Source organism: Terrapene carolina, unplaced genomic scaffold (genome assembly GCF_002925995.2).
Source record: "Terrapene carolina triunguis isolate 2854851 unplaced genomic scaffold, T_m_triunguis-2.0 Scaffold62, whole genome shotgun sequence".
Lineage (NCBI taxonomy): Eukaryota > Metazoa > Chordata > Testudines > Emydidae > Terrapene > Terrapene triunguis.
Genome location: NW_020664413.1, coordinates 44,048,152 through 44,062,744, shown reverse-complemented (window position 1 = coordinate 44,062,744; position 14,593 = coordinate 44,048,152). Strand labels below are relative to the sequence as shown.

The 14,593-nt window shown below is 41.9% G+C and overlaps 1 protein-coding gene across 1 annotated transcript in view; it reads left to right on the top strand.

Annotated features, from left to right (window-relative positions):
* Positions 1-898: 898 nt before the first annotated feature.
* Positions 899-14,593, top strand: part of CERKL (ceramide kinase like) — a 94,750-nt gene continuing 81,055 nt past the window's right edge. The window contains exon 1 of the mRNA XM_024204057.2: positions 899-1,250. Within this exon, the coding sequence (XP_024059825.1) occupies positions 899-1,250 (352 nt within the window). The remainder of the gene's footprint in view (positions 1,251-14,593) is intronic.

Below are 14,593 nucleotides of genomic sequence, written 5' to 3'. Positions count from 1 at the left end.
GTTTACAAATTCCCTGCCATGTAACTACCAAACAAAACAGTCACTCCAACCCCTAGCTTTAGTTTAGAGAGACATTATACACAACAATAATGATCAGATCTTTCTGTGTAATAGGGTGTTACCATATTAATGGAGATATCCTAATTCCTAGAACTGGAAGGGACCTTGAAAGGTCATCAAGTCCAGCCCCCTACCTTCATTAGCAGGACCAAGTACTGATTTTGCCCCAGCTCCCGAAGGGGCCCCCCTCAAGGACTGAACTCACAATCCTGGGTTTAGGAGGCCAATGCTCAAACTACTGAGCTATTCCCCCCGCCCAACACCTCTCAGTGCTAACATGCCGTTCCTAGTGATTTTAGTACGTTGAGTGACACCTCAGCGTAGAGGTAAAATAGCGAACATTAGCAACACTTGTAACAGGGGTGCGAGGGGCTGAGGCTCAGGGGATGATCCTGCTCCCACTGACTTCTGCGTGGTGGGATCCAGCCTCTCCAAACAACCTGGGCAAGCTCACAGCAAAGGCCTGATCCTATTAAAGGCACCTCGGACTTCGCCTGTGCTACGGCCAAGCGACCTGTGCCCCACGCCGCCAGGAGCGGTCAGTGCGGGCGGGATCCAGCCCTTCCCTCCTTTAAGGAGGCGGCTCTGTGCTAAAGGCCGCGCAACAGGGACCCAGCTGAGTAACGATTCCTAAGGGCTCCACCCGGCGTTCCGCGCGCGACCGTATGGACGGCCGTTCACGGGCACGGCTGCGGGGCGCGCGCTCACCCGCCCGACTCCCTCCACCCGCCGCTCGCACCCTCTCACGGGATGGGAGGGGGAGAGGAGCCGCTGCCTTGGCAGCAGCCGGGACGCGGAGAGTCTCTCGCTTCAACTTGGCTTGGAGGGTGGCGCCGCCATGCTGGGGGCCGAGAGCCCCTTCCCCCGCCCCAGGAGAGAAGCTTGGCCAGAGCTTGTGGAGGAGCCTTCGCCGCCGGGGACCGGGGTGGAAGATTCGGCTGGGCAGGGGATTGCCACCACCACCTCCTCCTCTTCCTCCTCCGCCTCCTCGATGGCGCAGCGGTGGGAGGGAGAGGAGAGGCGGGGGGCGGCCCCCCTGGCCAGAGACCCCCCGCGCGGGGGGGAGGCGGCCGGGGGCGAGGAGGAGCCGCTCCTCAGGGGCATTTTCCAGATCGGGAAGAGGAGCTGCAACGTGGTGCTCAGCGCCAGGCAGCTCCGGTGGAGCCCCATCCAGCCCGAGAGCCGCGGGGGTGAGTGAGGGGAGCTGGCTGGGGGGAGAGTGGGGAAGCGGGGGCGGACCCTGCTGCTTCAGTGCATCCCCAGCAGCCTTCAATGTGCCTGTCAAGGGGAAGGCGATTTGGGGCTGGCGTATTCCCCCCTCCAATCAAAAGTGACTGCTAAGTCTCCAACTTGTTAGCGGGGACGCTCCAGCCCCAAGCACCGTCCCAACCTGGCGCCACCCACCCTGATGGCGCATGGGGGACTGTGCATCGCCACTGCTTTGCCACTTTAGTTGGTCTTGTTTTGAACACTTGCTAAATTGATTGAGCCTAGCACAGGCAGGGAGGGATCAGGGATGCCTGCAAGGGGCTGGGCAGCCACAGGGCAGCAGGGGGAGGAGGTAGTTGCCAGAGTATGTTGGCGACATACATATCAAGTTACTGTAACAACTAAATCATCGCTAAAGTGCCACTTGCTCCTCCTGGAGAGGGCCAAATCTTTGTGTTCAGTTTTGGACCAGTATCACTTTATGCTCCTGTGGCTATTTCCTTTTCTGCCAGACCACAAATTTTACCTATGGAAGGGGGACAATTAGCCTCAGATGAAATTGTCAGAACAAAACTGCTGAATTTCTAGTAGAAGAGGGCTTTTTCTGTGGTTCCCTCTTACAAATCAGTTTATGGAAATTGAAAGTTTACTTAAAACAGGATTACAGTAAATTAGTTAAAAGAGATAATTACTGGCATCTCTCTCCACTTTAAATCTGTGCCAGCAATAAAAGTGAAGAATTTAATTAAATAAGGTTATCAAGATCTCAAACCTAAAACAAAGTATCCCTGGGCAGTCTTTCTTTATTATTCTAGTATATAAACACTATGGAAACATGAAATAGTGTCTTACAGCTTTTAGCCATAGGCAGAATAGAAACAGGATTTTTATTGATTCTGCAGCATCAGTTTTTTGCATTTTAATCTAAATGACAGCTATATATATGCTATATAGTAATTTATTGTGAGCTGTCTCTAAGTTTTAGGGTGAGGCTTGTGGATCAAATCCTGCTCCACTTACACAGCTGAGTAGTTCTTCATATTTCTACTGTGAGTAAAGCAAACTGGATTTAGCTCAGCGTCTTTATCTCAGGGTTTTGTGTCAAACTCCTTGATATTTATTATGGTGAAATTTTTAAGGCAACAGCAAAAGAAATTAAGCTCCAGAAAGTTGTCCTCATAAAACAGTCTTCAGTGAGCAAAGTTGTTGAAAAGGACTTGATTGAGTAAAACAAGATCTGTTTTACAAAAGATTTTACAAAGGGAAAAATTTCAAATATCCACATGCTCTTAATTCAGAGTTACAGATAAATATTTGTTTTTCCAGCAACCTGGCTTTTTCAGCAATTGCTAAATCATAATCTCTGCTCACATCTTCTCCAGGGTGTCCACAGTGGGACTCTACTGTACTTCTCTTTTAGAGCTGGCTCTCTAGCAGAAAGCAAATGGTATGTTTAATAAATGCAGAGAGGTGCTTATTGTATGAGAGAAATGGCACAAAATCCATGCTACTATGATCAGATTATTGCTGTGGCATAGCCAACTCATGCATACCCAAAAGCTATACCAAAGGAATTTTGTGTTCAGCTGTAAAAAAGAACTTTGAGACCTGGTATGCCACCAAATAATCCTGTTTCTCAGGGTTCCCCCAATCACAACAGCCCAAAACTATATGAGACTCCCGGGGCATATGCCTGTGCACATATGTAGTCCAATATGCCAGGCTGCATCTCAGGACTCTTCAAAGTTGTCTGGCCTCTGTTTATTCACCAAATCATCACCATCTGAACATGGTGCCCTTGTGAGTACTAACTTCACTCGATTGGTGGACAGACCCCCTTAGTGTTTGTGTGGGAGTTCCCTTTGTCCGCTGTCAGCCTTTGATGACACTGGTGATGAACACATCTGCCCTGTGATGGGGAGCTCATCTGGGTCCCCTCTGAACTCAAGGTTTGTGGTCCTTAAGGATCTCCTATCTTCATATCAATGTCAGAGAGCTAAGGGCTGTCTGCCTCACCTGTCAGGCCTTCCTATTTTGTGTCCAGGGAAAAAGCCTGTTTGTTCTTACAGACAACACTGTGGAGATGTTTGTTTTACCTCAACAGGCAATGGGGAGCTCACTCTTTCTTGCTTTGTCAGGAAGCAATTCACCTATGGAACTTTGACTGAACTTGCAGTGTGAGTCTCAAAGCCTCTTACCGTACAAGGGTGCAGAATGAGCCAATGGACCACTTAAGCAGATAATTTCCAAGCCACCATGAGTGGTCTCTCCACCCGGATGTTGCCAGATGAATTTCCAACAGTGGGGGACTCCCCAGATAGACCTATTTGCCAAGAAGGCTGTCAGGAAATGTCAACTGTTTTGCTCCCTATAAGGCCACAGTCCCGGTTCCATCACAGATACTTTCCTGCTGCCCTGGACAAACAAGCGGTACTACACTTTTCCCCCAATCCCACTCCTACACAGAGTGCTGCTAAAGATCAAACAGGACCAGTCCTAAGTTATATTAATAGCCCCAGTGTGGCTTCCCCTTTATTGGATCTGTCATTGGCAGCTACAATTTCACTCCCATTGCACCCAGACTTGATCTCTTAAGATCATGGTTGACTGCTCCATCCAAACCTACGGGCCTTTCATTTAGCAGCTTGTAGGCTCTGTGGATAAATTGTAGGGAGGAGTCTTGCTCAGAGCAAGTTTTCCGTGCATTGTTAAATTGTTAAAAGTATCAGAGCTTTTTACATGTCAAAATAGAGGCGTTTTCCTATCTGGTCGTGTCACTTCAGGGTCTCACCAATGCAGTTCTCTATCCAGGATATACTGGATAATCTCTTGCACCTAAAACAGGTCTGTCAAGGTCCAGTTGGCAGCAGTATCAGCTTTCCATCCACATGTGGATAACTGTTCTATATTTTCTAATGACGTGAAGGACTGGAGAGATTTTACCTTCAAATAAGGGAACCTATTACCCTGGCACTTGAATCTAATTTTGTTGAAGCTCAAGGGCTATTGTTTGGTCCTTACTGCACCTACCTCTAAAGGTGGCTTTTCTAGTAGCTAGTGCTTCAGCCAGAAGAGTGGCTGAACTGTGTGCTCTGACATCTGAACCTCCTTATACACTTTTTTTTTTTTTAAGGATAAGGCGTACTTGCGGTCTCATCTGAGATTTCTCTCTAAAGTGGTATCTAACTGTCATATTAAACAGTTAATTTATTTACCTATGTTTTACCCCAAACCACATGCCAATAAAGAGGAGTAACATCTGCAAACTATACACATTAGAAGAGAGTTGGTGTTCTACATAGACAGGACTAGTTTCATTTGTTAACCCAACTGTTCGTGGCCATAGCAGACAGAATGAAAGGTCTCATGATCTGTTCACAAAGAATTTTGTCCTGGATAACTTTCTGCATATGTTTGTTATGATCTGGCAGGCATTTCCCCATTGGGCAAACTGACACCATGTTCCACAGGATCACAAGCGGCCTCAATGGTGTTCCTTATGCAAGTCCTTATCCAGGACATTTGGAAAGTGGCAACCTGGTCTTCAGTTAATACCTTCTCATCCCATTATGCTTCTACTGAGTACTCCAGAGAAAATGGAGTGCAACTCATCCAAATTTAGCAGTCTGTGTGTACATTAACTCAATCCCTCCTCCTACATTACAGCTTGTAAGTCACCAAGAGTGGAATGCACATGTGCCATCACTCAAAGAAGAAAAAATGGTTACTAACCTTTTGTAACTGCTGCTGTTTGATATGTGTTGCACATGTCCATTCCATGACTTGCCGTCCTATGCCAGAGTTGTCTGTCAAGAAGGGACTGAGGGAACTTGGGGGCAGCTGGGCCTTTTGTACTGGCACTCAGGGTGACCAGATGTCCCGATTTTATAGGGACAGTCCTGATTTTTGGGTCTTTTTCTTATTTAGGCTCCTATTACTCCCCACCCCCATGCCGATTTTTCACACTTGCTCTCTGGTCACCCTACACTCAGTGGCATGCATCAGCAGAGGGCTCTGGAGCCTCCTTGATGGGTACCACTGAGGGGAAAATTTCTAGCAATTCTGCATGGGGCGCACGCACACCAAGAGTGAAATGGACATGTGTAACACATCTTGACAAATAACAGTTACAAAAGGTTAGTAACCAATGTGCACTTCATTTAACTATAGGGTTGGTTGATCTTACTTTAGGCCACCGGTTAAGTTACCCATTTCCCCTTGGAGCCTAAACTTACTGCTAAGTATCCTCTGTGTTTGAACTCATCTTGCCACTCTACATTCGTTTGAGGAAAGCAGTTTTTCTGCTATCCGTCACCTCAGCCCAGAGAGTCAAAGGACTTACAGTTCTGACTTATGATAACTTATGATAAAGTAGTTCTCCAAGTATGTTCCAGTTTTCTCCCCGATGTGGTCCCAGCCTTCCACCTTAGCTAGGAAATCTTACTGACCAACTTTTATCATAAACACAAGACCAGATAAGAGGCCCAATGGCATTTCCTGGACATCCATTGAAAACTTAGTCTTCCTTTCCTGAAGTGAAGGGAGCCTTCCATGTTAGCCCTGGGGCTGCTGTCCTCAGGAAGTGGTCAGTTCTCCTCAGTGGGCTTCCATTGGTTGGTTTCTGAGACCATAATAATGGCCATGTTGGGTCAGACCAATGGTCCAGATAGCCCAGTATCCTGTCTCCTGACAGTGGCCAGTGCCAGATGCTAAAGGGCAATTTCAAGTGATCTGTGACCTGCCTTGTACAGTCTCAGCTTCTGGCAGTTGGAGGTTTAGGGATATCTGGAGGATTGGGTTGTCTGTGGCCATCTTGGCTTCTTCTCTCCTGTCACTTTAGCCTAACCTTTCTTAGCTTCTTCATAGTTACTCTGTCTCCTTGGTTACTGCTAGTCAGACCTATTTTTCCATACTGATAGGCATAACAGAAAATCAGATTTCTTACCTTGTAAGTTGTTCTTAGTGATGTAGCAGCACCAGTATGGACACCCTCTCAGGATGTTGCAGTGGAAAATTGGGCTCTGACAAAGTGACTAATCAGGATAGTGTGGGCTAACCATAATTTTTCCCCAGCTCTGGAAATTGTCTGTTGGTGGAGGAAGTAGAATGAGGTGCCCTGCACAGGTTGGCTGTTACTTTCCTGACTGAGAGAAAAGGAGGGCTTGCCTATTTGTCAGTACTGGTGTTACCAAGTCAGGGAAAATAATTGATGAAGAAAGGGGAAAAAAAAGTTTTTTCTAATGCTGATCAATATGTAACCTGAGATAGTATAGCTGCTCACACCTGAGCAGCAGTTCAAAATCATAGAAAAGAAAACTAATTGAAGAATAGATTTAAAAATTAGTTGTGTGTGGTTATTTGAAAACCTTAAAGATTTATAATAGGTTTTGTTGGGAAAAAAAGTAACGAACAGCTAAAGTGAAATTTAATATTTATGAAAGATACTGGATTAACAGCTCTGGAAATGGGAGTCACTTGCATATTAGAATAGCTACAGCACAAGGAATTGCAAGCTTCCCTGGGCTGTTCTCCCAATATATCTTTTCCCTATCCTGGGAAGGCTTAATGTGGTTGAAAAAGGACTTTATTCTCTGTCACTTTCATTCTTGAGTGTCTTTCTTGAGACTGCCAACAAGAATTTCAATTTGTGGCAATTTTGGTATTGATTTATGATGCAGATGCTTGTCACCTAGGAAATGGACAGAGATTGCCAACTGATTTAATATTGGCCCTGGGTCTAAAACTTTCAGTATCTGTAAATGTGGGGGCTTCTGATAACTAAAGATAATTTTGGCATATGTCTTCATTCTTGAAGACCTCTGGACACATCTAAAAATGCGTGGAAGCACTCTTCAAGTATCAGAACTGGGTGGTTGCTAGCATGGGTTGGGTTCTGGGACTCCAAGATAAAGCATGCTTTTGCATAAGTCACTAGACACAAATCACATAATTTATGTTAGCATGTAACTAAGATACCTGGAGAGCTCAAAGCAAATCTTTTCTGTAATACTGAACAATATGTTTTTGTAGAAAGTTTTAAAAAACGGTAAAGGAATGTTTTTAAAAGCATAATGGGAAAAAATGAAATATCAAAACAACAACAAAAGAGTAAGTCCTTAGTAATAAATGACTTAGAATGAATTCCAAGTACATAGTAGTCTGCTGCCAAAGCTATTTAGGAACAGATGTGGGTGAAATAGATACCAGTAGTCTGTTCAGGATATTAAGGTAAGACATCTGTCAGTCTATCGGGTAGTCAAGAATAATGGAAACAGGAATAACACCAAAAATGGCCCTTTACAAAATGTGAATTATTGAAGTTATTAGTTGATCAAATTAGAAGCTTTTGATTTGGCTGCTGATATGCAGAGAACATTTTCTTTAATATTTGAACTAATGGGCTATCTGGTGTCCAAATACAAATGTGATAATATATTCAAGTGGTGGACATAAAAATGAGTAATACTAGATACATCTGACAAAGTCAGCTTTGTATTACATGGTTTAATTTTCATTTTTAAAATTATCTGAATATCTTTAGCACTTCCACACATTCTAAACTTTTAAGACTCAGCTATTTCCCGAGAGAAATTTTATATTAGTATGTCCTCTATATCCTTTTTGTTTAATAATGTATAAATATTCATCTGCTTCTTTCTGCACATGAACATTAATTTGTGAGACTTATTTTTATAAGATGGAATGTGCTGATAAATTTTAAGACAAATTTTCATCTTTTGTTATCTTTTGCCACTTTCAGGCATTACTTCTTTGATTCTCTTAAGTGTGGGAGCAGAAATTGAGTAGAATTAATAAACTTTGAGTGCATGCTGGTGCTTGTGTCTAGTTTGTGCATGCATTACAATTTTCTGCATACAGGCGAGAGAGAGAAAAGTGAAAAAAATATAAATACAAATGTCTGTATTAGACCCTGGTCCTGCAAACATACATGTGCTTAGGTTAGTCAGTTGGGAATATTCATGCTTTAAATTTAAGTGCTTTAAGTTTTAAATTAAGCATGTGATAAGGGCATGCAAGGTTGGGGTCCTAGTGCTATTTGGATTTCAAACAGTAGTGCCTTCATAATATTTGGATTTCAAACAATGCAAGGGCACTCTAATTTATTGGATTTTTTTCAAAACATAGAAATAGTTCTATTGGACTTAGGTTTAAAACAACAACAACAACTCCTCCCCACTCCAAATGCCTCCCCTTTGTTTTTATGAAATTTAAATCTTGGACAAATCTTAAATTGAGTGTTTTTCTGCACTAAGGAATTATTAGACTTAACTATCTGTAAGCACTGTAAATGGAAAGATACTCTCGTTGTAACACTAATTGAAGTCATGACTTGCCACTGGTACTTCCTTTGCGAGTTTTTGTGTGTGCATATAAGGGGTGGAGAATATCAGTAATGAGTATTTCGAGAGCCAGAATGTGAGTTCATTGTTGGATAACTTTGCTTTGATAATTTTGCTTTGTACAGAGTGTGTTTTGGCACTTAGGTGTTTGTCAAAATATGTTTATCAGCATTTCAAAACTGTTTGAAGAAATACTGGGAGAAATCCTGTCCCCATTGAAATAAGTCACAATTTTGCCATTAACTTCAGTACGACCAGGATTTCACCCTCTGATGCTCTCTTGGTTGAACTGTGGCCCTTACTGGAATAGCATAGGATCAAAGACATAGGCAATACCAGTCTGCATAGATAAACTCAAATGTTGCAGTACAAGTTGCTACTTTACTTGTAAGTGAGAAAGCTTTGCTCTTTTTTTTCAAATATTTCCCCCCCTGTATTGTGCTACCAAGGCCGACATCTTTAGATAGTTGGAGCTTAGTCCTCTCATTCTGATTTTTCCACTCTGCCATGCCAAGAATCAGAACCAAGGTGCTCTGCACTGTGGTGAGATCATCGCATGCACTGATTGTTTCTGGGACTCATCAGAGTTTCCAACTCATTATTTCCTTAGGAGTGGAGAATTTGCTTTCCTTGGTGGAACAGGTAAGGGAGTTCAGTCCCATGGAATCTCCTGATCTTGGGAGATGCACTGAAAGCCAGGGCCATCTTCATGGAGGGTCTGTGCTTCCACATAGCTTCCCAGCCCCTTGGTCACTAATACAGTATAGCAGTACCCAGGGCCGGCTCCAGGGTTTTGGCCGCCCCAAGCAGCCAAAACAAAACAAAACAAAAAAAGCTGCGATCGCGATCTGCGGCGGCAATTCGGTGGGAGGTCCTTCACTCCCAGGCGGAGTGAGGGACCGTCCGCCGAATTGCCGCCGAATACCTGGACCTGCCGCCCCTCTCCAGAGCGGCCGCCCCAAGCACCTGCTTGAGAAGCTGGTGCCTGGAGCCGGCCCTGGCAGTACCTTTCTACCTTCCAGTACCCCTGAACCATCATCTGTGTGTGCGAGAGGAGACTGTTTCATTGTATGATATCATGTAAGTTAATGCTGATGGGGTCAGGAAATAGCTATGACTGGAATCCTGATTCACTTGAGGCAAAGGGGGAAGAATGCAGCTCTCCATAACTCCTACCTTTACCCCGCCAGATGTGCTTTTGCTTGTTGCTCTTGTCACTGAAATGAGGGGAGCTCAGTTTGTGGCCAGAATGTGCTACATAGTAAGTATCATAAAGCATTTAAAAAAAATTACTTTCTGCCTTACATCAGAGGGTCTGAAACAGATTTACAATCAATTAGTTAAACTCCATTGCATCCCTTTGAGATGTATAAGTATTAGATTCTTTTTACAGGTAGATAAGTTAAGGAAAAAGAGGTTTGTTGGGAGTGGAGGGGTTAGTTTCACTTCACTTGCAGCAAACTAATGCATTTATCTATTAAATTTGGAGGAGAATCTTTCTGACATGCTGATCAATCTTTCTTTCATTATTTTCATTATTTAAAAAAACCTGTGGGCCAAAATTTACCCTACATTATATTCATTACATCTTCATTGAGTTCAACAGTGTTTTGCCTGAAGTCTTATAGCTAACAAATAGGTTCTGTTCCTGACTCCATCATAGAAGCTTTTAAATTTAGGTCATTGGTAACTCTAATGATGAAGCCAGTCAGATTCACATGAATGGATTTGTTTCTTAGCTATTTCCAAATATTTCTGAATGGCCATATCATTCTGTGTTAGGGATTTTAGTTCTTAGGCTTATTGAAGCCCTGTCCCTTCTGTGTGCCTACACTTTAACTTTTACTGTCACTTTCATTCTGACCAGGTAACTGATGTGAGTTGTAATATTTTCAAACTTACTTCTGTAGTGATAAGTCAGTTCCCCACATGTAAAATGAAAAACTGCTGAGTATGTGTTTTTGTGTATTTTCTTTTTTAACTCTATTTTTCCCCTCCAAATACCTCTAAAAATCTTCTCTACTGACCAATCTGCATTTTTTTTCATTTGGTGAATTCCCATTATAAATATTCAGATTGAGTAGTTTGAGTGTACTGTACAAAACAATAGTAAAAAGAATGATTGGGAAACGGTGCATCTGCTTTTGGGTTCATTGTGTTCACCCTGAAGTTAATCTTCCTGTCAATATAGGCATGTTTTATTTGTTAACAATGTGCATTACAAAACAGGAAATAATATCTAAGTATGTTTGCACTAGAAAACAAGAGAAGTAATCAATATACATAGAAGAAATCTTGTTTGCTTGCTGTTTCATTCATGTAAATTGTAGTGATTGCAACTTTTTGTCTTTTGGAAGACAGACTTTATTTTTATTAACCACAGTCCTTAAAAATATTTTTATCCACACCAGAAGTATTTACAAACAAAAATAAATATCTGAAAAATTCTGTGAACTCTGAATAATATGCATTCTTGTGTTCTTTTTAAGCTGTATTTTAACCTTGATGGATCATACAACTTGTATTTTTCTCTCTTAACATACTGGCCCCCATTTCTACTACTTATGTGTGGTGGTTTTTTTTTTTTGGTGTCTGCACATACTGTTGCAACATAATGTGTTGAGTATTTGATACATATATTACCATATTGCCATAAGGAGCTGCTATTATTTTAGACACCAACTGATTTCATGAGTGTCAGATTTCTTTCACATATGCCTATGTTTTTGTGCAGATGACCCCAAAGAACAGCTGTTAGTTTTGTAGTGGTATCTGCTGTTTCCTTTTAGAATTTAACCTTTTTGTCAATTGTCGGTGGGACTCTTACAGAATTTCATTATGAGGTCCTTTCTAAATTGATTTCTGTTCCACAGATATTAACTGTCAAAGTTCTGAGTTAATTGTGTTCTGGCATATCATGACAGTGAGTGCAATTGTGAAGTGGATTATAAATGAAACTTTAAAAAAATCCTCTCAGGATCGCTGTATTTTGCAGTGCAGCTCTGTTATTTAAAATAAGTGAATAAAACACTATCTTTTGATTGGTATCTCTATATCTTTACTAGTCAGGTAGTGTATTTACATCCCCTAATACAGTGGTTCTCAGCCTTTTTCATACTGTGACATTATGTTACAAGAGAAAGTTTTGGAACCCCTTTCTTAATGGTTTTGGGACCCTCTCCCATCTAACCATAAAGAATGGTAGGACGGTTGAGACCCTTCAGGATGAGAACTTCTGCCCTAATGTTTCTCTTAGGATGGTATTCCTTTCATCCGCATACTGCCTGAATAATTGGGATTTACATGGATAACATGTAGGAGAGCTGGAGGCAGCAATATCCATATTCCTAACTTTCGGATTGGTTACAGGGCCTTTAGCTATATGTTGTGGATCCTGTGGCCTCTTCTCTTGCCTGCTCTAAATGTTTCTCTGTATGTAAAACTTGAGTGGGGCTCCCTCTCTGACATACATGAAAAATGTTCAGCCAAACTTGGACTTTCAGCAGTGCAAAGGGACTTTCTCAGGCCCTCTCCACAAGTTTGAGTTTTTCCCAAAGAACAAGGAACTTTTACTACATACAACTGAAAGAGAGGAAACGTGGATTTGTTGATAACATGGTGTTTGAATTGAAAACCATTTAATGTTTCAGTTGAAATGAATAAGCTCTCCATCCCGCAAAGACTTGAGCATATTTTATTTTTTTAGACACAGCCTGTAGTCCCATTGTTTTCAATAGGACTACTGTCTGCATGTAGAATTAAATGCGCACGTAAGTCTTTGCAGGACTGGGGTCTAATATAGCCCTGTTTAATGCATTGAAAAGATATTTAGCCTATCTCTGTTGTATCTGCTGGTGTTTCTATAGCTTTATTCAGTGGTAAATATTGTGAACTAGCAGGTAGTTCTTTTAAATTTAAAAGGTGTCTTGCATTATGTAGATATTTATCAAGTCAAAAGGAAACTGATTTCTTTTTTCTCTCCCAGTTTAATACTTTTCAGCAGTGATGTCACATTAGTAGAGCATGTTCTTATGTAACATCTAAAATGCTATTATATGGTTTTCAAATTTCAAACATTTAAAATTTCTTTGCTAAATCTTTATATTGTATTCTGCTAATTCAAAATAGCAGATTGAAATGCACTGCTTCCAGTGAATATGGAAAACTTTGACTGTTCCCTGCAATGACTGAAAATAATAACTCTGTGTTTCCTGACAGTGTTATAAAATAGTAAATCTTCAGTCAACCAGAGAAACATCTCATAAAACTGGAAGTTATACAGCATTCAATATATCAGTTAACTCATGAAGCTAAATTAGTAAGCAGTCTGTCTTCCTGACTATTGAAAGCAGTTACTCACTGATATCAGCTATGGCTCTGGTATGGTATGAAACAGTAGTATTTAGGCCCTATACTTTGCTTGTTGCTCATGGAAGAATAAGATTTTCTGCATTCATATGAACTTTACACTGTTCTATGATTTGACAAGATACCAGATACAGTACAGTGCTTTATGGGCATTTGTGTTGCTATTGCTTTATGGGTGTTTGTGTTGCTATTGCCAATTTGAGTAGACAAGTCCTGACTTTTTTCTCCAAAGTCTTCAAGTCATGAAGTTGGAACTTTGTAGGCATATTATTGGCAGCCAGAACATCAGAACACACTACATGGTTTTGAATCAAATGATGTTAAATCATACATTTGTCATCCTATTTCTGCATTTCTTTCTGAACCCTCACTTGAACAACTTGCCACTGTTTTTCTCATAAAATGATCTATCTTTCAGAATAGACTGAAAGATGTATGCATTGCAGCCACGTGAGTCTCATCAGTGTCCTTGGGCTTGTATATATCCCCATCTACGATCGTCTCACAAGAGCACTCCTCTAAGAGAATATTGATATCCCCAAGAACAAGCAGGCTCGCTGACTCCAATGCCACCACAGAATGAAATTCTGTAATAGCTAAAGTAGAGAGCCTGGTGAAAGGGGATAGTATTATACCAATCACACTTTAACTCATTCTTGAGTTTTCTGGATGCAGGGCCTACAGCAGAGCCAGTCTCTGGGCAACATAACAAGCACAGCTGGTTTATAGTAGACTGCCTGATCCGCTACACTGTCTGATTGGTTGGAGGAGTCAGCAGAGCAGCTCTTAAGCCCAGCAGCAGCAGTTCAGTGGCTGCTCAAATTGTCACCCACAGCTGTGATCACTCCTGGACCTGTCTTTCCTCACTCCAGGTAACCAAGTTGGGAGGGTCCCAGAGCTTGGGCTTCAGCCTGAGTGCAGAAGTCTACACAACAATGAAACAATCCCGCAGCCTGAGCCCAGAGAGTCCAAGTTGGCTGGCATGGGCCAGGTGCCTGTTTTTCTTTACTGTGTAGACATACCCAGACTCTGGTTCTGACCCTGGGCTATGATGCCTCACTCTGGCTCTAAGTCTGGGCTTCAATTTCTGGCTACTAACTCCTGCTCTGACCATTAGGCATGACTCCTATTCCAACCATTAGGCATGACTGCCCACATCCTGGTCATGTGACACTGGCCTTGATATAAATTACATTCAAATGTGGAATGCAGGCAGTTCTGACTTTAGCACCTGTGATCTCCCATACATCTGTCTGTAATATATATAATACTCTAATATTGAAACAGAAGGAGAACACAATGTGGTAGGGTGACATTGTTTTTTCAATATGAGTTTTGGGAGGGACGTGTTATTCACGAGTGGCAAAGACATGAGTTACATATATCTTCCCAATTGAGTGAGTATTCATAACCCTTTTGCAACCCCGCAACATGATATATTCTGCATATGCCACCTATTTAATAGTGCTTTACAAATGTTTAAAGATTTTTTAAAAAAAATTATTTGGACTTTTTTATATACAGTTGCTTATGAAGCCTAGTGTCTTAGTTACTTTGGGTTTGATACTGTATGGTGCAGAACACTTGAGCCACAT